This window comes from Rhagoletis pomonella, unplaced genomic scaffold, assembly GCF_013731165.1.
Source record: "Rhagoletis pomonella isolate Grant_MI unplaced genomic scaffold, Rhpom_1.0 Rhpom_scaffold_00002, whole genome shotgun sequence".
NCBI lineage: Eukaryota > Metazoa > Arthropoda > Insecta > Diptera > Tephritidae > Rhagoletis > Rhagoletis pomonella.
Genome location: NW_023458556.1, coordinates 19,325,096 through 19,347,739, shown reverse-complemented (window position 1 = coordinate 19,347,739; position 22,644 = coordinate 19,325,096). Strand labels below are relative to the sequence as shown.

Sequence of the window (22,644 nt, the reverse complement as noted above, 5' to 3'; positions counted from 1 at the left end):
GAAAACTCCCAGGGAGTTTCTGTTCAGAATCGGCCTGATAATCAACTTAATCATCGTTTTTATTACTTAAAAATTTTGGCAATTATTAGAACATTGAACCTGTGCTAAACCTATAAAGTGTTTAAATGTAGTAAGTAGTCAAAGTTCGAAAGGGGATATTATATTTAAAAAAAAAAAGTAATTTTTTCTCAAATGAGGCGATTTCTTAGAGGCTCGTATATAAGGCCGGCTGCAGTGAATAATTGCCCCTTTGGAACGCTGGCGGGTGCAACGCTGATCGAGAGGATTTTCACCGAGATGAGCTAATTTTTTCTTTAATATAGGCGTTCAGTTAAGCTTTAATTTCAAATTTTTTAATGTTTCCAGATTCACATCCGAGCCTTCGCTTTTGCAGGAGGAATCTACAATTATTTGTAGGTTGCTTATAAGACTTTTAGCAGTACTTGTTGAAGGCCCATCAGTGTTGCTTAATATACTACTTAACCGTTTAGCGCCTGAAGCCAAAAGCTGGTTATTGTCCGCGCCCTGGTTATACGCGACTTACCGCCCAATTATGTGTTTTCTTGAGAAATTATTTGTAAAGAAATTGTACCAAGATTTTTATCAAGTAATTTTCAATCCCCCCCAAATCCGAGTCGGTCGAGAAATCCGAGTTTGGTCAAGAATTTCAATTACACTCTTGGTATTTGATTGTACTTCCGGAACAATTTCGTCCTAATTGAAATTTTTTCTGTTATGAAGTTGGAGATTTCTAATAGATTTTGCCGCCGAGCTCATATATGAACATGCACAGCATTTTAAAATACATCTCTTGTCCTGTCACAAGCCGCACAGTGTGCTTTTTCAACACTGCATGCGAATTAATCGTAGCGCTTTCGACAGAAGCAGCATTTTGATACGAAACAAAATGGTTTTGAAAGCTAAAGTACAAAAAGCGAAAAAATATAGCCATTGAGCCACAATTACCATTTGACCTTAAAAAAATTAGTCAAAAGTAATGCTCTTCGAAAAAAAAAAAACATGCAAAATCCACGGGATTTATGCCAAAACAAAAAATTTATGTATTTTTTATTATACTAGTACTATAGATTTTGAGTCGAGCATCACAATTCCACTGTTCAAACTTCGAAAAAAAAATTTAACACCTTAATTTAAAAAATGCATTATTTATAGCATTTTTTTTCTATTTGCATGCAGCTGTGCATCCTTCACACAATTTTATATCCCTCGAACAATAAGTGCAATTGAAGACCTTTAATTTGAGTCAAGGTATAAGCCTCTAGGCCCTCTGAGAGCTAAGTTATAACAATTTTAAATCAAACATCGAAACTGCCGTACTAGTTTTTACTGCGAAATTAGGAAAAAAAATTGCGTAAAATGTCGAAAGAAATTTTGAAGTTGAACTTCAGAATCGTAATAATTTAGCTCTCAAGGGATATAAAATTTGCGAAGGATGCACAACTGCATGCAAATCATTAAAAATCAACATATAATACATTTTTCAAATTAAGGGGTTGAAATTTTTTTCCGCTTTTTAAACAGAATCGTGTTTCTCGTCTCAAAATCTATAATATTACTGGTTGGCATCTAATTTCTGTTTCATTTTCCGACCGGCAATCGGAGTCATACAATTAAATATCCACGCTAGTATTTTGCGAATTCGCAGTGGCACTGCACTCGCCCCAATCCGAAAGGCACACAAAGCTTATTTTCCACCGCTGAATGCAAAATGCAATTTTAATAGAATTGGTCGAACGCCGAGCCGCGCAATTTGCAAAGATGTAATTGCAACTGCACAATAAAAGATGCATTAAATATACAAAGTTTTAAAACAACTTTTATCGCAATTTTTACTTACTTGTACGTTCGGAACGAAGGCACGCAAAACTTATTTTCCACCGCTGAAACAAATGTTTATTAAAATGGCTGAACGCCAAGCCGCACAATTCAAATTGCATGAGCACGGTAAAATTATGCATAGTGATGGAACTTTTTAGAAAAGTATCGATACTAGTGCTCATTTATAATACTCTAAAAAAAGAATCGAATGTTAGAATACATTGGAAAACGAAGGCTCCGTTATCCTGGAGAACTGCCATGTTATCGAGACGCAGACCACCCTCCTAACCCTTTCCTTACACTGGGGTAACTTTTAAACATTTTTAAATGTAATTTAAGAAAAAAATTTACTTAAACAAAATTTTAAAACGTCGATACTTTTTGGAATTCGCGATATTTACTCAGTACTTGTCAAAAAGTATCGAGTCCTCGATACTACTCAGTACTCATAAAAAGTATCTATATTCTGTACTCGGTACTCGTATCGTTCTATCACTAATTATACAAGGTGTAGTACCAAGAACGATAGAATACAAGATTGCGCGTTCCCGCAGAATGACATTTGTGGCAATGGGTAAACAAAGAATATGGCGAAGAACAATGAGTTGACAGGTGTGAATTTGCAGTGAGAAAAAGTGTTTTCTTCACGACTCACCAATTTCTCAAGCCATCTTTGAATATAGCAAATTAAGCACAACGTTAACAAAAAATATACAACCACTCTTGAAATGTGTTCAAAAGAATTGGTCTTATTAATTAACTATTTAGAATTTTTGTTTTTGTATTGCAGGTGCCGAAAAAGTGATAATAAAAAAAGTGAAAAAAAACTGCATTTGGGGGCTACGGCTGCTGCAATTCAACACACGACACATTTTTATAAAGTTTTTATTACAAATAAAACGTTTTTTACTTTAGAACGCACGAATTACTTCGATTTTCACTTGAAAGTACACAATACGTTTGCAATCGTTTGCACTTGTTTCTAAACAAATAGTTTGTTTACGTATTGCCATAAACGTCAAAGTCGGCAAAACCAAAGTAGCGGTTTCGGGAATGCGCCACCTTCAGTTCATTACACCATGGTGTAAACACCAAATATCGTTAGCTCGATTAAAATGTTAATCGAATCCGAAATATTTTTTTTGCACTTGATAAAGGATTTATTCATCTGGCAGCACCTCGATAAACACAGCCGCGTTTGACATTTTAGCCGGTTGTCATTTAACATATTTCTTGGGCGTTTTTGCCACGGACACGTACATCAGATTTTTCAAAAAAAATATTTAACACAATTTTAGCAATAAAATATCGTAACTTTTTTTTAGTTTTAGTGAAATTTAGACGGGATATGTTACCAGTGTAACTTAAATTACTTTTCTTACTGGATAGTTGTGTTTAAAATTTTCTTTGCGGCAACGACGACGCTGCGTCGCTAGCCGGCTTTTTTGTGCTGAGCTGTCTCATATTTTGTGTTGGAGCACTTGTATAAATACGGATTATAAAAGGTAGTGGTTTCTTGAAAAGTTGTTAAAAGTATGACCTTGGACACAGCTTATTTGGCTGGCAGCCGATCAAAAATAGCGTTGGCTTGGGAAAAGCAGGAACATCTCGTTAAATTGGCAGTGTTGATTTTGGCAGCTGTGCTCTGTAAGTTTATTTAAAATGAAGCTTATGATGTGGGAACATACTTTATTTTAACTTGTATATGTATTTAATTATAAATATCTAGATTTAAATACAAAAATTTAACGAAAATATATAAATCCAGTCGCTAGCAATTTCACTCAATTTTGATAGCTCCGGCTATTCTCACTCAAATACTAAATCACTCAAATAATTGTGCGATGGTGCTTTGCTCATTATGAATTCGTTCATTTTAAAATATTCTTTGCAGCGTTCGCCACGCGTTTGTTTTCAGTGCTCCGTTTTGAAAGTGTAATCCATGAATTCGATCCGTACTTTAATTACCGCACTACGCGGTTTCTTGCTGAACAAGGATTCTACAAATTTCACAATTGGTTCGATGATCGCGCTTGGTATCCACTGGGTCGCATTATTGGCGGCACCATTTATCCTGGACTGATGGTGACAGCTGCAGCGCTCTACAGACTCATGTGGTTATTGAATATTACCATTGAGATAAGGAATGTTTGTGTGTTCCTGGCGCCATTTTTCTCCTCATTGACCACGTTGGTCACCTATGCGCTTACAAAGGAAATTCACGTAAGTACATACATATATAGAGATTTGATTAAAGATAGAGGTTATGTGTAATTGAGTACACGTGGTGTTAGATCTTGCATTTTTTCATTAATTCTTACGCTTATTTTTATGATATTTTCTCAACAATTATAATGCATTTTTCCCTTGCAGAGCACTGGAGCTGGCTTAGTGGCTGCTGCGCTCATCTCGATTGTGCCCGGTTATATTTCTCGTTCTGTAGCTGGATCGTATGATAATGAGGGCATCGCCATCTTCTGCATGCTACTAACCTACTACTTGTGGATCAAGGCAGTAAAAAGTGGCGCCATCTTTTGGTCTTCAATGTCCGCGTTGGCATACTTTTACATGGTTTCCTCATGGGGAGGTTATGTGTTCCTGATCAATTTGATACCACTGCACGTGTTGGCTCTGATGATCACTGGTCGTTTCTCGCATCGCATCTATGTTGCCTACAGTACTCTCTATTGTGTAGGCACTATTCTGTCGATGCAGATTTCTTTTGTCGGCTTTCAGCCAATACAAAGTTCCGAGCATATGTTGGTGAGTCGAAATATTTGTAATAAATATTTGATTTTTTTCAGGTAAATACATATCGTAGATTTTTTGCAATAGTGTCGTTATCCACAATAATACCAAATCGAGTTAAGTACCTACCTAAATTAAATTTCATAGCTGTAACTGTGCAGCTCACCATAACGAAATATGTGTTCATTTTTGCTATGTCAGTATATGAAAATATATGAAAGTTTCTCTGGAGCTTTGATTTTTTGGATGATGACACTATAGCAGCAAATGAGCGATATGTACATACATCCGTGATGATTACAGTGATTTCTTGATAGGAAGAGTATGAAACTTACATGAATACCAAACACAAAGCTGAAAAAAAAATTTCGTTTTATATCCTTATTATAGGTACAGACAATAAATATTCATTTTCCTTTTTTTTTTGCCACATCCCAGGCACTTGGCACTTTTGGACTCTGTCAAATACACGCTTTTGTTGATTGTCTGCGAGCGAGGCTTTCCAAAGAAAATTTCGAAGTTCTGTTTAAAGCGTTAGTATCTACTATACTCACAACGGTGTTTTTAATTGGCACTGTATTGACGATCACTGGCAAAGTATCACCTTGGACTGGTCGTTTCTATTCATTGCTCGATCCTTCATATGCGAAGAATCACATTCCAATCATCGCATCTGTATCGGAGCATCAGCCCACGTCATGGTCGTCGTTCTACTTTGATTTACAGGTACGTACACGTAATTTGGACTTAAAAATTATCAGATTTAAACTGATGACAATTATATGGATGAGTGCGCTTTAATGTCCGTAAACGTGCCGCAGTTGATTTTCCACTGATTTGCGGCTGTTTATCACATATTGATTACTTCACACTTTGATCGCTGAAATTTAACTAAAAAAAAAAATTACTGCTTACTGTATAAATTTAAATTTGTTAAATTTTCTTACTTTCAGATATTGGTATTCCTATTCCCAGCTGGCTTGTACTTCTGTTTCTCCAAATTAACTGATTCCAATATCTTTATCATACTGTATGGCGTTACAAGTATTTATTTTGCGGTAATGATTTGTAGTACTTAAAATTTTGCATTGAATATATAAACATAATGGCTATTACTATTCCGCAGGGTGTGATGGTTCGTTTAATGCTTGTATTAGCGCCGGTTATGTGCATTCTGTCTGGTATTGCCACGTCGCATCTGTTATCCAAGTACATAAAATGTATTGACGCAGGGTCCTCCAAGCCCATTGAAAGTAAGCGTCAATATAAAAAACTAGAACAGCAGAGTAGTGGTGTAAAGAGTGAAGTTGCAGTCGGCTTTGTTGGCATAATTACGTTTATGCTCATTGTTTACACATTCCACTGCACATGGGTAACATCAGAAGCATACTCTTCCCCAAGCATTGTACTTAGTGCACGTTCACACGATGGTGGCCGCATTATTTTTGATGATTTTAGAGAGGCATACTATTGGCTGCAGATGAACACACCAGAGGTGAGTTGAACCAAAGAGTTGGTTTTATTTGTCCATTGAAGCTTTCGCATGATGAACACTTGAAATTCTTGATAGGAAGAGTATGAAACCCAAATGAGTACTATTAACTAGCTGACTGCGTGTTTATATAAATTTGTTTTACTATTTGGTCTACTATGGCGCTAAATTGCATTTGTTCTTTCGTATAGGATGCACGAGTAATGTCTTGGTGGGATTATGGCTACCAAATAACGGCAATGGCTAATCGTACAATTCTAGTAGATAACAATACCTGGAATAACACCCATATATCTCGTGTTGGCCAAGCGATGGCTTCATCTGAGGAAAAAGCATATGAAATCATGCGTGAATTAGATGTCGACTATGTGCTTGTTATCTTTGGTGGTCTAACTGGTTATTCATCTGACGACATAAACAAATTCTTGTGGATGGTGCGCATAGGTGGTAGTACTGATCGCGGCGCACACATCAAAGAACGTGATTATTATGCCGCTAATGGTGAATTCCGCGTTGACAAGGAGGGTTCACCAACACTACTCAATTGCCTTATGTACAAGATGTGTTACTATCGCTTTGGTCAAGTGTACACTGAAGGTGGTAAACCGCCAGGTTACGATCGTGTACGCGCTGCCGAAATTGGTAATAAAGATTTTGAGCTAGATGTTTTGGAGGAAGCCTACACCACAGAACATTGGTTGGTGCGCATTTATAAGGTAAAAGATTTGCGAAATCGCGGGGTATGAATGCATCAGCTACTTTGCTAAGTTCTAGCAACACATAATTAATGCTCTAGCCAGTGACGTACTTTTATAGTATTTAGAAATTACAAAAATGAATCTGAGTCTTGCTATAGTTTTGTATAATTGTTTTGGAATTGAAGTTACTAAAAGTGGTGCTTTGTTTATTCTTGAATGTACTGTTTTTTTTCTCGAAACATGAAATCTGCGTCGAACTTAACTATGCACACGTGTATGTACTTGCGTCAGAAGCTTGAAATTACAATTATAGAAAAAGGTGCAAATATAAATTCATTGCATCTACTAAGGTACGTTCTCTAAATAACAGATAAAGTATGCATGTTTTTCCCTACAATCTAAGTAATGTGAATTTTAATAAGAAGGTTTTCTAATCAAGATGTTAGTTGTAATTTTATAATGTAAACGGCGCAAGTTTTACTTATCAATGCATTATAATGCATAAAATGAATATTAGATCTGCAATCAATCACTATCTTGGTCGTCGGCTCTCTATATACTCTTAAGTTTAAAATAATTATTGTTTGAGTTACATATTGCATTTACAACCCACACCTTTTAAAATACAAATAGGAAAAGACTAATAGCACTAAAGAGATGCAGACCAAAAATTGGCCAATTGCATATGTTGAAAAGAAATTAATGAAAAAATAAAAATTTTCTAAGACAAAATATACATCTGTATGTAAATTCTTTGTTTTGTACCGGAGGATTTTGTTCTATACGGTTATGTGGTTGGAATGATCGAACCTTTTAAGCTTTCAAAATTGGGTTGTCTCTCTGGATGCTGTTGTTTAGCGGTTTACTTAGCCCTGTCGAGATCGGATAGCCCTTGTTGTTGTAGCGGCTACTAAACCCCGCTCGGATCGGCTTGTCCAGGAAGTGTGCTACTTCCAGTGGGTCTGTCCATAAGGACAGGGGCGTTAGCAGGGTGGAGTTTTTGGGGGCATTCGAAGCGGCGCCGAGAGACATGTGGCGACTCTACGCATGTCTGCCACTCATGGAGCACATCTTGGTTCACTCTCAGGTACGTGTTTAGGCTGCTGCAGTAGCCAAAACAAGGTTGAGCTATTATGATACGAGTCGCCCGAGGCAGCCAAAGCTCTGTCCCGTCCCATCGAGTGGCTGTATACCTAAAACGCCATTTCCAGGTCGGGAGTCGATGTAAGTCGAGACCGACTCCTTGCGAATGCCGTTTAAGGCCTGTTGGTATCCAATCGGGTCCAGATGTTGTTTTATGAACCTCTGGACTTCGTCCGTTAGTTGGTACAGATGCTTCTTGACGTGCTTTGGCGGGGGCTCCTTGATAGGAAGCATCTGGGTCTCGTCATGTAGGTGGTGATGAGGCGACATCAGAAGGCATCCAGTCGTAGTCTGGAGTGCCGTGTTTTGGCATGCCTGTAGCTTCGTCCACTGCGCTGCAACTCCGAGGATTTTCAGGTTATTCACCGTCGGAATTGGTTTGCTATCAATGTAAAAACCCAGCTGTGGGCTGACCTCCTTCGTCCAGGTGGTAAAGAGGGTTGCCGAGATTTGGTCAAGGAGAGGGCTATTCTCCTTGCAGCGAAGAAGCGAGAAAGCTCAGGCAGGTAACCGTTTACTTTCGAACACAAGTCATCAATTCCATTCCCAGACGTCATTATAGCCACTGGTGTTCGAGGGAGCTTTGATATGTAAAAATTAAACAGTAGCGGGAAAATGGGAGCACCCTTCGAACCCCATGTTTAATTTTCCTCGGTTTTGTCTAAAAATGACTGACGAATGTTGTTGTTGTAGCAGCATACAAATTCCCCAAAGACTTTTTGGGGAGTGTTGCTGGAGTGACAGTCCTTGGCCAGATATAAATCTGGGTCGTTCCGGTTACGTAGACCCGACTGTCGTGGGAACGACTGACGAATGTCGTTTGAGTCCCTGTGGGAAAAGCAAGCTTCAATGTCTTCTAATAGCGGGGAGTGACTGACGATGTCAATCGCCTATGACAGATCCAATGCTACTAGAACTGTTCTCTCACAGGGGCGGTTTCGATTTAGACCACATCTTTTCAAGGCTTCAAGTGTCTTCGCTACCGAGGAAATGAGAGTTATCGGACGATAAGACTCTCCCTTGTTGGACGGTCTCCCAGGCTTCAGCAGGGGGGCCATCCTCCCAATTTTCCAGATGTCCGGAATGATGAGAGTGGCCATAGACAGGTTGAGGACCTTGCTAAGGTAGCCTACTTCCGCTGGACCCTAATTTTTCAGTATAAGCATATATATATAGTATATGCAAATTCTGTCGGGTCCGACGGCTTTGGCGGCTTTCCCCTTCGAGATGGCTACCCGAACTTCACCGCTGGTGCCCTAGGAATTGGCAGTTTGTGCAACCTACTGGTCACTCGACTTTTGGCTTTGTCCGCCGGAGGATGCAGCGTATGTATAGGAGTATCGAAGAAGAGATCGACCGCAGGGGCACCGCCCTAGAATGTCTGCCAAAATATTTACAATTTTTATACTCCCAGTCACATGCTTAAGACAAAATACGCCCACTTTTGGGCGAATCTAAAGCTGAACAGATGCTGGTGGCATTAGTCAACCCTTTAAACGAATAAATCGGAAGGCTCTTCCGAATCACCCTTCTCTTTCATCGTGAATCAAGGCTCAACGAGTTGGCTACAGTATCTCACACATGGGTTCATTCCATTGCTCAGAGTGCCCGAACGGGGACGCAGAAGAACGACAATAAGGAGAGGAATGAGTATCTGAACTAACTAAAATCAAGTGATGATTGAGAAGGAAATAATTGAAGAGTTTACTGAAAATCCGAAGCGTTTGTTTCTAGCTTGAAAATGATTGAAAACAATTTTTCGGGCAAAAGTCGATCAGCTGTTCAATCAGCAATTCAATCAATGAGCCTAAAAGTTCCCGCTATGCTTAACGATATATTTAGCTTCGGCCCGATTGAACGCTCCAAAAAACCATCATCAAAGGTGATAAGGGAAACCCAGACTGTACCAGTTTAGTATGTTGGCCCTTCCTATCTACTTCCATATCTCTGGCCCAGGAATTAGCGAATTTTCGTCCCGCTATAATATTTAGACTAATCGCCTTTCTTTTAAGGTTTTTAACACCCTATTAAGAAGTCTACTGACCTCTGAAGATGGTTCCTATTAACAACTTATAAAAATACTCGTTATTTGAATTAATTTCAAGTTTTTCACTTTAAAGAGATTTGGTTTTCTTCTTTCAAGGGGCAATAAAAATCATACTAAGTTCGCCTTTCGAGAATTCCGGAATTTTGGCACTTGATAAATATCAGTTAAGCTATCAGCGAAGCCCCGGATGAGTCTCTTCTTCTGATGATGACCACGCTGAATGTTTAAGCGACTATGATTTGAGAGCACGTAGCTGCAATGTCCGGATCCTTAATACGACTACCGCTGACATCACCGCCGTCCTAGAAATTCGCCGGACTGCGAACCACAGCTGCCATGTTAGGGAGCCCAAATTCGGTGTCGGATTTGTGGTGGAGGAGAAAGTTCGTCGCCGAGTACTGTCGGATAATGGACTAAAGCTGGTCGACATTCACATTTCCCGCACATTACGTACCGTCGCCGAAGAAGTGGCCAGATTTTAGCGAACCCGAGAATCAAAATGGGCGACGAGGAATGTCACGAAGTAGCAGAGAAAAAACTGCCTACAGGGCGATGCTGCGATCGAGTACAACACGAGCTGTGTGGGACCGATATAGAGAGCTGAAGGTTTAAATACCACGACAAACTCCTTTAAGAACAACTATGATGACCTGGTGGTCGATGTACAGAACATACCTAACTGTGGATGAAACACTTATCCAACCTTTAACAGGTTATAACCGGAAATAAGATGAACCCGAGCCCTAGTATACGAAGACGGAATGACTTTTGATCAACTAAACCCTTGCGTGATAGATGATGGTAATATTGCTGCGCCTTCTGAACCTACCCATTACTGGGAATCTCCTGAAGAGAAACAGAGTTTTCAAATCGAAAATGGTTAATTTTCAAGAATTCTATACCACTTCTACGAAAAGTTGTTTTTTCCCCATATAAAATACATAGAAACTTTTGAGCGCTTTGAGCGACCTCTAAATAGGGCGTGAGAGCATACAAATTCCGAGTTTACTTTTTCCACATGCATATTTAGATCACCAATTTTAAGCTTCCTGAGTGTACGTACATACATACATACATTTATATTCTGATTCCCCTTTATTTCTCCCTCTTCGCTATTACTCGTTTCCAGCTTGACGTCACAGCTTTTAATAATATAATAATAATAATAATAATAGATTGGCGCTTACACATATGTTAGTGTTTGGCCGAGCTTCTCCTCCGATTTGTGGCGTGCGCCCTGATGTTGTCACACAAAGCGGAGGGACCTACAGTTTTACGCCGACTCCGAACGGCGATTGTATTTTTATGAGAAGCTGTTTTTCATGGCAGAAATACACTCGGAGGTTTGCCATTGCCTGCCGAGGGGCGACCATTGTTAAAAAAAAACTTTTTTCTATTTTTTTTGCGTCACAGCTTTTTACATTACATAAATACTCACTCATCTAATTCTTAACTATTAAAGTTACCAATAAAAAATATTAATTTTTTGTTAAGTAAAAAGAATAATTTTTAATTTTATTTTAGTCTTATTTTCGGAACGAAAAAGGTTTTTTTTAATATAAGATAAACTTAAGTAACAGTTAATTTATCATCTGGATAAACTTAAATAACAGCTAATTTATCAACTGCCGTTTAAACGTTTTTACTTTGTATTAAATTTTCTTTTCTAAATTATTTTTCATTTATTTAATGTCTATCGATTCGAATACATGGCCTACGCCGAGTCTGTTGGCTTTAGCCAACTTTGAAAAGCAAAAGTGCTGACAGTTCGGAAATTCATTCCCTGCAGGAACATCTGACTTAAGTAGCGCTAACTTCATTGAATTAGCTGCAACCATCTGTCGGAACGGATTAAATATTATTTAGTTTTAAGTATGGAGGCATGTCCCAATGATTTTATTGCCCATTTGTGCCATTGGTGTGAACAGAACCCTTAGCAATGTAAGTTAACACGTCTAATTTGGTGGCAAGTCCTTTAATGACCTCTTTATCACCTGCATATTAATAAATTTGCATTAAATCAGAATCTTGACTGACGCTGGGAAACTCACCTTCATTGTCCACAATTAATACGCAGGGATCAATTTCTAGAATGCGCGCCAATTTACCCAATATAGCAGTGGAAGGCAAACGTATTATACGTTTGTTCACTGCCTTGATGGCAGGCTCATCTTGTTGGCGATTCATGCTCACGACCTGACTGAGTAGGGTTTCTTGAAGTAAGGCGCCCAAAAGTGCGCTAAAAAAAAAAAAAAAAAAAAATCTAAGTGATATTTATTGACAAATAAGTGCTCCAATTTCTCGCTTACCCATCCTCGGCATCGACGAGCGCCAACTGTTCAACATTGTGCTCCTTCAGAGTCTCAATCGCCTTGGAAAAGCTCACATCCGATTTAAGCACCACAGGTACCTTCAAGTTCAACGCACTCACCGGCGTATCCCACCACCAGTGATTGTGTTCGTTCACCACTGGTTTGAGATCACGCGCCTCCATCCAATTATTCGATACGAATTTCGTCATATAATTTCGTATACCATCGGGCAGAAGAACTACACAACGTTGTCCCTCCTTCAATTCCTTGGCGACCTGCAACGCGGCATACATGGCGGAACCACCCGAACCCCCGCATAGCAACGCCTCTTCGGCATTCAAGCGCTTCGCCATCGTAAAGCTCTGTTTATCATCCACTTTTAACCACGAATCTACAACGTCGTAGTCATTAACAGTAGGCGTGAAATCATAACCAATACCCTCAACTTCATAAAAGTCCACATTCGTCTTATTGAGTGCTTGAGGACGCGCCAATGCCGAACCGTAAGGATCGACGCCAATCACTTTGCAGTTGGGCAATACCTCCTTGATTTTGCGACCGATGCCGGTGACTGTGCCGCAGGTGCCTGCGCATACGACTACCACATCTACTTTGTTATCTGTCTGCCACAATATTTCGGCGCCAGTGCCATCATAGTGCGCGAGTGGGTTGCCAGCATTACGGTACTGATCCAAAACAATAGCGTTTGGTAATTCCTTTTGCAGACGTTGCGCCACACAGATAAGGCCTTCAGGACTATCGTACGGCGCTTCGGTTGGTGTGCGTATGATTTTGGCGCCTAAGGCACGTAGTGCAGATACTTTCTCATTAGACATTTTCTCCGGCATCACGATTACACAATTGTAACCCTTGACGGCGGATGCCATGGCGATGCCAATGCCAGTATTGCCCGAAGTTGGTTCGATGATTGTACAGCCGGGTTTGAGTAAGCCTTTTTCCTCGGCATCTTGAACCATGCGATAGCCAATGCGGTCTTTAACCGAACCACCAGGGTTGAGGAACTCGCACTTGGCATCTGGATGGGAAAAGAAGACATAGGTGTCATTAATGCAATGCGTGCAAAGGAATTTTAAAATTTTACGCTCTTTTGTTTTTATGAAAAACTACATATCGATCGAAATGACACAACAGCGCCTGCCAGTGCTTATTTATCAACCCAATCCGCTATATAATTTAAATATATGCAATTTTGAGTTGTGTTTATTGCAGAGGGCCATCGATATATCGTTTCTGCTATGGCACTTACACATTTCACATTTGATACCCTCCGCTTTGGGTATCGCATTCAGTTTGACCAGTGGTGTGCAGCCAATAACCTCTAAAATATTTGGCGTCAGTTTCTGACGGTGAGCGCTGAAAATGTCCAGAGTATATAAGATGAAAGAATAATGGAACAGCTAAAAAAATTTATATCCGACTCACATAGGTCGTTGGGTATGTGGCGTCTTTTCCTTTGTGCCCAAATGCCAAGTGCATTTCGATGGCAAACCAGGATCAATGAAGTCCTTTGGGCGTTCATAAGGTTTATTGGCAGGCATTGCAAATTAGCTGTGGAAATAAAATGGATAAAAATAAGTTAAATTGGACTCATATTTAAAGCTTTCATTTAAAAAAATAATAATACTTTACATTTAGTAACAATAAATAAATAACTTACAACTATATGCCAATACTTTCTTTGACTAACACATAACGATTCCTAATTGGCAGGAGCTTATGCTCTAATTAACTAAATGTTCCGATACGATTTGATCGTTTAGGTAAAATGACCTCTGTAAGCCGTTTATTTTCCAAAAAATTATCTTATCCGACTTTGGGTATTTGACCTTTGCTTGCCCTTGATCTAGACGTGGTAGGATCATATAAAACCGGGTCGCTGAGACCCCAACTGAGCTCAGGGATACTCCGCCTTTCTGAGCTCACTAGAGTACAAACTACACTGCTGATTTTGTTAATGCTCCTATTTCTATCTGTGAAGTTACTGTAAGGCTTTACCAAAAAGGAAGGTTTTTCAATCGGGCGTAATCTTATTCTACTTAAAACTGGTCAGTGATGTACAAGATTTTTTAAATTTTATTTTTCCTCTATGCTCCTACAACTATGACAGCCGTTCTGTGCGTCCAAACTTAGACTTATGGCGTTTAAGACAATTAGACAGTGGCTCGTAAGACTTTCTATAGTATTTAAACTTAAAGCCATCTATATGAGTTGTTAGAAAGGTCAGATTTTATTGCCCACTTGAGTTGTTTGAGGTCTTACAAACTGCTTGAGGGTGGTCATGAGAGGGAAATTACCCTCAATATACCGGTGTCCTGGTACTTATATAATTTGAATTTTATAAAGCCGGACCATCTCATTCACCAATCTACGAAATTCAGTAAGTGACTTTACATTGCCTAGGCGTGAGTCTAAAGCGCTCAGGTCCGTCTGATTTTAAGATAATATTGAGGATTGTTTGAACTCTGTAGATCCTTGAGCGAAGCTCCTTCATGTTTCCTAGATGATCAAAAGTTGCGCTTGTTATACATATATACATACATACGTAGTAGTGGACAGGTAGCCGAAAAGATGCCTATAGCCACAGTTCAGCTGAGAAAATTTTCCCTACGTTTGTTCCTTCATGTATGCAGACATCTGAATAGCATAGAAGTTAATGATATAAGGCATACGGTGAGTTCTGCTGAGCCAGTCTTATCGTTTTGGTATCGAAAAATAGCCGAATGGCCTGAGCTTCCATCAATCCGTGAGCCGACTTCTTTCAGCCGTACTGATACAATGACAGTCCATATCGAGTTTTTAAACCAAACCCGGGTAGATGCAGATGTAAGATCGCATTAAGGCTGTGTAGCATACGACCCCGCTTACACATTTGGTAAGCACTTTGCACCGCCTAGAAAAATGGGCTTGGTTTTTTTGGGATTACCTCTCAACAGCAATTTTTCGACTAGTTAAAATAGTGTATGCTCTGACGTACACCCAGATCACAAGGCCTGACATCCGTCTCTGCAGAGGTTCTCATCTTACCAGAACACTTTAACTTGCAACATTCTGTCAAGCAATCAATGAGAGTTCTTAAGCTCCCTTCGCATATTAAGCAGTTGAGAATTTGTTTTTTGTAAGGAGTTTGCCCTTTGCTAGACTTTTCTGAAACCTATGTAGGTGTAAAGTATTGTTGATCTTAACCGATCGCCATGATATTCCTTTCGCAGAAGCCCCTTCCAGGTAATCATGCCTATTACGGAATCCGTAGGATGCCATCTGCACGGATCGAGCCCGATTCGCACTGTCATGACAAGCGAGTGTGAAGACGTAAATTCGAATTCCGTCGGATACATGCCCATTCCGGTTCAAAGGATCCTTCCTTCACACTCGCTTGTTATGACAGTGAGTTTCGGTTTAGATCCGGCCGGATGCCGGAAACCGTAATGGACGTGAATATAACTTCGCAGGGCTTATTGAGGATACATTTGGAAAAACTTTTTTGCCAAAGTTTCGAAATCGCAAGATACTATCTTAAGCCGATTTTTCAAGTCAGTTTGATTAGGGAAAGCATGACTGTGACCACCGCCAGCACTTCCGGCTCCTGCTGTACTATACCGACCAAGCGCTCTACAAGTTTTGCTATTAAGTTTTGACTGTATTAGCCTCGTTACCCAGTAAAAAATAGGACCAGCCATAGGTTAATCTTAGATCGCCCCTTTGCCAGAAATGGATTACTGCACAAATCTCCGAGCCTCATGCTTTTATAATCCTTTTTTAACATTACATGTTCTTACGGACGAACACTCCTTTGAGCTACTAACGGAGGTTAAAGAAAGCACTCTTTTGAGCTTCTTGTATCAATAAGCGTGGGGGATCTATAAAATTTTTGGGAAAACAAAACTTAAAATTTAAACGCCTAAAAAATATATTAAGGGGGTTCGCAAAGTACCATCAAATCATATTATAAATTTTCGCAGTGTTTTAAAATAGTTGGTTGTGGTTTCAAGTTATGTAAACATTTATTTATGCTTTTAAAGTTTACGACATACAACAATACGACACTTACGACACCGTTGTGAATCCCTCAATTATATTTAGCCGCTATTTATAAGCGTTTGAAAAAAGAAACACCGCCAAGTTATCTGCGTACCTTTTTATCAGCGGAAATTTCATTTTTAATTTCAACTCATAGCACATCTAATGATCTGCAAATTGTGATAGAATAAGTATTATGCTGGCTCTATAAATGGAATTCATAATGACTTAGGCTATCTGCACACTTGTCGTCCAATCATAGTTGAGTTATCGTCTCGCCCTGAAATTTTGAGCCGAGCACATGCATTTCAAAGGAGATCTGCACACTTGTCGTTATCGGCTTGTTATCGGCAAATCGTAGAAGATGCAGAAACAGATAAGTCCGGCACTGTCGTTTGCTAATCGTTGTGCACGCATTGTTTGTTTACATTTTATGGTGAAAAATTAGTGAAAAAGTTAATATTTTCATAAAAATTGCATAAAAATTAGTATTTTTTGCATAAAATCTTTGGAAATTATTAAAAAGTGGATAATTGCATCAAAATTCAATAAATGTGAGCGTTTTAGCTATAAAATATTACGAAATTGTAAAAAGTCCCTGTGTGCATGCACAAAACACATTTCAGGAAAAGACAAGAAGAGATGTTACTGCAAAATGATGTCTAGAATTGTTGCAGCAAAGTCTATATTTTAAAAATTGCAGGTTTTTGTAAATATTTCGCGAAAATATCAACCAGAAAAACAGAAAATACCTTCTCCAAGTGAATTTTTAGACGCCAAATGAATTGAAATATCACGACCGAGTGTGCGAAAGTGTAATCGTAATGTAATCGTAGCATCATGATTGTGACGATGAAGCAACTATGATTGGACGACCAATGTGCAGAAAGCCTTAGCAAAAGAAACATGATAGTTGTGAACATGGGCGTAGCCAGGTAGGGGCAGGGGGTCCTCGAGCCTCCCCCCCCTAACTTTCAAATTTTCCTTATATATATATAAAATAGTACCCTGAAATGCCAGCTTAATAGGGTCGAGCCCCCTTCTGGCTACGCCTTCATTCTGGCTACGCCGATGGTTGTGAACGTACAATGAAAAGAAAAATTAAAAATAAAATAGTATAAAAGTAATAAGAGAATTTTTTAATAAGAGCAGACTGAAGTTTTGTTATAAAAATTCCACTAATTATTCGAAAAGCTACAAATTGACATTTACCGTAGTGGAAAACTTAATTACTTTAAATCCGTTGATATCATTTTTATGTTTATCTATATTTGTAACACCAAAATAACAACAAGCATACCATGTTTTTGCGTTCACAGCCATCAATCATTGATACAAAAACACATATGTACATATGTATGTACTAAATGTGCTTGCATATTGCATATACTCGTATGTATGTACATATCTATGTATGTTTGTATAGACGAACATATCAGAACTACTTCATCACTAGCTAATTGCCAGAGGTAGACCTGACTAATACTTCTTTTTAACTGACTTCAAAAAAAGGAGGAGGTTATCAATTCGTCGGAATATTCTTTACTCTGTAGACATACTATGTATGTACATACATACATACATAAATTGCATCAATCAATCGAGATTTATTTCCGGCCGGAAACTGCATCATAACCAATTTTCTTTTAACTTCACCTCTCTTATGACAATTAAGGCAATTGAAACACTTTTTACAATCAGATTTCGATTAACTGCCGATAGTTTCTATTATCAGCTAATGGATTCGAAAGTGAGTGTATTTTTGCCAAAAAAAAAACCCACCTAATAAAACCTTCTCTTAGATGGCAGTGTAGGCCACTTAATTTCTGTGACAATATCAAATGTATCGCTAGCTTGAAGTCAAAAATCGCTGAATCCACTTTATAAGAAAACTCATATTTGGATATAGGACGCATAATCAACTAAAAATGCATTGTTTCGAAAAGGATTAAGGTACTTGCTTTATTTTTTCTCGTTTATATTCAATTAAAAGAAAATATGCTAAGGTCAAAAACGGCACCAGCGGCCAAGATAAAATGAAATCATTCGTAAGGAGCTTTTGTTTGCTTTAAACACGCTTAAGGTCGGCATGTAGCTCTCAAGAAAACGGTCAAGAAAAAATTTGCCATTAATTCGTATGGGAGTGTCCAAGAAATTTTGACATTTTTGATACTTCACAGCCTGTTGCCTCGCTCTTTCCTCAAGAAATAATGGAACGGGCATATATTTCAGTTGCAAACATGGGTTGTCTTGTGCTTTTTTTCACAAAAAAAAACTTTAGAAAACCGTAGGAGAAAGCGTAGTAAATTCCTTAGGAACTGCGTACTGCCTTAAGGAAATTTGACTCAAGAAAATCTCTTAGCCATTTCTTGTACCTACGTCATTTTATATGGAGTTTTTGCGTTTCTTGAGAGCTGCATACAGGCCTTTAGCCACTTTTCATTATAAGCTAGCGAAATGTAAAATTGGGGAGGAACCCCCGGCCAAATAATTTATTAGCAAATGTCTCAGTATGAAATATTGTTTTTATTTTTATTAACACAAATTTTTAGCGCATGGTAAAGTACCCTACTAAAAAGTAAAAAAAAAAACCGAGCAAATATTTACATACATTAGACTGCATCACTCCCCACACACAAAAAAAAAAAATTGGTACTGTGTTTCCATTTTAATTATAACATCTATTATATTTCGGAATAATATTAAGCTTTACGTGAGCTGGACCGATTGCCAAATGCCCCAAAAAATTTAGTTTTTCATGCATAAAAATAGTTTTAAAGTATTTTTTGAAAAAAATCCCTCATATATGCTGTTTTTGAAATTTTTTCAAATATTGGTTTAAGAAAAACTTAGACTTAGGAGGTATAATTGGAGAGGTATTGTCTTACTCTTTTTATTTCTTTGCAAAATAAATGTAGGATGAACGAGCGTTATTCCAAGTTGAATTAAGATGTGTTGACTTTTGAAAATAAAAATGGGGCGGGAAAGAGTTTGTTTGCCAAGGAACAAAAATAGTGGGAAAAAACCAATCTTTGTGAAAAGTAAAAAAAACTGCAGTAAAAATTTCATTATCGCGATTCCGTTGAAAAATTATTTTTTATGTTTTTATGCAGGTATTTTCAAATCGGTTCCGCTCACGTAAATCTTAATATTTTTCCGAAATATTTTGTTGAACGTCTTCAAATATAATACATTTTGCAATCCCGGCGGAAATACCGCAACTTTTTTGTGATGCACTCTAATGTCTAATATGTATTTACATATGCATGTAGATACAGATGGTTTCGAATGTGACGTTATTCTTTCGTCTATGATCCAGTAGGTATATAAAATAATTAAGAATCGCTAAATCAAATTATAAATATGTCTAATTAGTAACACTTTTTGTTTTAAATAATTTCTTATCAGCAAAAATGTTGTCACTTGTTTTTGATCTTTGACGACTTCAAGCACTTATGAAATTCCCATGATATGTATTTATTATTTATTAAATCCGCGTTATCTATTAGCAATCTGTAGAGAAATGTGTGACAATTTTTAATTGGACTTGCGTATACTTCTACATAACATAATACAATATAAAAAAAAAACAAAAAAGCTGTAAAAAATTGATCTAAAAAATAAAAATAAACAAAAAAGATTATTCTTGATCTAAAAATAAACAATCATAAAATTTTAAGGAGAAAACAGAAATCAAATGTTAGCGGTTCAATTATGATTTTTTATTTTTATGTGTCTGGCCTAATCCTATATTAAGAAAAATCAATAATAATATAAAGGCAGAAAAGTTGGAAGAGGTTAAAATGTTTTATATGTCACTTAACTTAATCAGCTGACCACAAGTGTATATAAGTACGCAAATTTTGAGACGTAATTGAAGAAATCGTAGAAGCATACGCAAAAAACTATCAACAAGTATGTACTATATACATATACATATACATACTAGTACATACATACTCGCAATTCTAATAAACATAAGAAAATTGATTCAACGGCACTCATTATCGAGTGCTGCAATCTCAGAATGCAGCACCGAAGTTAGTTTGATTCATTAACGTATCTGGACGGACCCTGGGCTTATATGACATACATATGTGCATTAGGGTGGTCCAAAAATGCATGTGAAAAATAAAGTCGGTATTTTTATGCTCTCACCCCTTAGGATTGTTCTATACTGAAAAAATATACCCTTATTTTTTATTTTGAAATCAAACAAGTAAGAAAGTCTAAGTTCGGGCGGAGCCGAACATTAAATACCCGGCGCACGTATTAAATATAGGCTTTTCACCTTACCGAAAGCTACCGCTACATGGTAAGCCGGGGCGTATCAATTTTGAGTAAATTAGAGTCCTTAGATTTCGAAATTTTGAAGTTTCAAGCAGTTCTGAAATTTACCGTTATATGTAAAGCGGCCTCAATTTTAGTCCGCTTTCAATAATTTTCAACGTTTTATGTGGCAAGCACAATAACCACACCGAGTTTGGTACAAATTGGTAGAACGGTTACCGAGATACATAATGTGATCATAAGTGGGCGGTGCCACGCCCATTTTCCAAAATTTTATCACAAACGTATTTCTTGGTTAAGAATCGTTGCAAGCATCAATTTTGAATACATTAGCTTTATTATTTACTGATTTATCGAAGATTTTGTATTTCTCTAAATTACCGTTATATGCGATGTGGGCGTGGTTAAAAATTTTCGGCCATTTGGTATGTTGTGCGAAGGCCAACAACTGTGCTAAGTTTGGAAGAAATTGGTGCAGCGGTTACCAAGTTATACACATGTAACCATAAGTGGGCGTGGCTACGCCCATTTGCCAAAATTTTGTAATATTCTTATTTTTCGTCTAAAACTCATTGCAAATATCAATTTTGAGTGAATTATCTTCAGTAGTTACTAAAATATCGCAGTTTTAGTTTTTCTGAAAATTACCGTTATATGGGAGGTAGGCGTGGTTATTATCTGATTTCGCCCATTTTCAATACCATCCGTCCCACGCCCAAAAGAAGTTCACGTACCAAGTTTCGTTAAGATATCTCAATTTTTACTCGAGTTATCGTGTGCACAGACGGACGGACGGACAGACAGTCACCGCTTAATCGATTTCTCTTTTCATTCTGATCATTTATGTATACATTTGTCTATATCTATCTCGATTCGTTTTGCCTGTTACAAACAACCGTTATGTGAACAAAGTTATAATACCCTTTTGCACAAGTGCGCTCGGGTATAAAAATATTTAGAGGTCGCTCAGAGCGCTCAAAGTTTTCCATGTATTTTATACTTATGTGGAAAAAACAACTTTTCGTCGAAATGGTATAGAATGGTTAAAAATCAATATTTTTCTACCAGAAAACTTTGCTTATCTGCAGGAGATTCCCAATAATAATACCCAATTGGTTTTTTAACCATTTTTTTATTGTAACTATAATTTATAGGTCCGCCCAAAACCCACATTAAAAAATGGTGAAATAAACAATTGGGTATTATTATTGGGAATCTCGGCCGCTGTGATGTAGTGGTAAGCAGTGCGCGCTTTCACTCATCAGCACCTGGGTTCAAGCCCTGGTCAAAGCAACATCGCAATGAATATAGAAAAAGGTTTTTTCTTAACAGCGGTCGTCCCTCGGCAGGCAATGGCAAACCTCCGAGTGTATTTCTGCCATGAAAAACAGCTTCTCATAAAAATACATTCGCCGTTCGGAGTCGGCGTAAAACTGTAGGTCCCTCCCCTTTGTGTGACAACATCAAGGCGCACGCCACAAATCGGAGGAGAAGCTCGGCCAAACACTAACATATGTGTAAGCGCCAATCTATTATTATTATTATTACTAGTGTTCGCCCAGCGGTTGAAATTCAACCGCTAAAATTAAGGATAGTTTATGTGAGTTGAGTTGAGCTGAAATAAAATTTGTTGGAATGGGTTAAGTGGAGGGGAGTTTAGCTTAGTACTTAGCATAACATACCATAGAATAGCATTAGATTCAATAACATAACATATGTAGCATAACACATCACAATATAACATCGCACATTCTTCAGTTGTATTTCCTTTTTATCCCTATCACTTTCTTCCTCTCTATCTTTGTCTCTATCGCTTTTAATGTTTATGTTTATGTTTATGTTTATCTACACCTTCATGTTCATGTTCATGTTCATGTTCATGTTCAAGTTCATGTTCATGTTCATTTTCATGTTCATGTTCATGTTCATGTTCATTTTCATGTTCATGTTCAAGCTCATGTTCATGTTCATATTCATATTCATATTCATATTCATCTTCATCTTCATCTTCATCTTCATCTTCATCTTCATCTTCAT

At 37.9% G+C, this 22,644-nt stretch overlaps 2 protein-coding genes and 2 non-coding genes across 4 annotated transcripts in view; 3 read left to right on the top strand and 1 right to left on the bottom strand.

The window, feature by feature from the left end:
* The first annotated feature begins 3,039 nt into the window (after positions 1-3,039).
* On the top strand, positions 3,040-7,521 carry LOC118733230 (dolichyl-diphosphooligosaccharide--protein glycosyltransferase subunit STT3A). The gene is made up of 7 exons (XM_036462553.1): positions 3,040-3,486; positions 3,734-4,062; positions 4,213-4,602; positions 5,026-5,313; positions 5,541-5,645; positions 5,714-6,082; positions 6,271-7,521. Exons 1-7 carry the CDS (start codon positions 3,375-3,377, stop codon positions 6,823-6,825), a joined length of 2,148 nt encoding a protein of 715 aa, XP_036318446.1. The 5' UTR covers positions 3,040-3,374; the 3' UTR covers positions 6,826-7,521.
* Positions 4,871-4,952, top strand: LOC118734865. The gene has a single exon (XR_004992478.1). It is a non-coding gene; the product is annotated as a small nucleolar RNA Me28S-U3344 (small nucleolar RNA).
* LOC118734864 lies at positions 6,124-6,204 on the top strand. The gene has a single exon (XR_004992477.1). It is a non-coding gene; the product is annotated as a small nucleolar RNA Me28S-U3344 (small nucleolar RNA).
* Positions 7,522-11,526: 4,005 nt separating the features above from the next.
* The window catches only part of LOC118733229 (cystathionine beta-synthase-like protein), a 24,243-nt gene continuing 13,125 nt past the window's right edge, over positions 11,527-22,644 (bottom strand). Inside the window, exons 2-6 of the mRNA XM_036462552.1 lie at positions 13,723-13,848; positions 13,547-13,653; positions 12,277-13,315; positions 12,019-12,206; positions 11,527-11,961 (exon numbers count right to left, since the gene is read on the bottom strand). Coding sequence (XP_036318445.1) covers positions 11,864-11,961; positions 12,019-12,206; positions 12,277-13,315; positions 13,547-13,653; positions 13,723-13,838 — 1,548 coding nt within the window. The 5' untranslated portion in view covers positions 13,839-13,848 and the 3' untranslated portion in view covers positions 11,527-11,863. The remainder of the gene's footprint in view (positions 11,962-12,018; positions 12,207-12,276; positions 13,316-13,546; positions 13,654-13,722; positions 13,849-22,644) is intronic.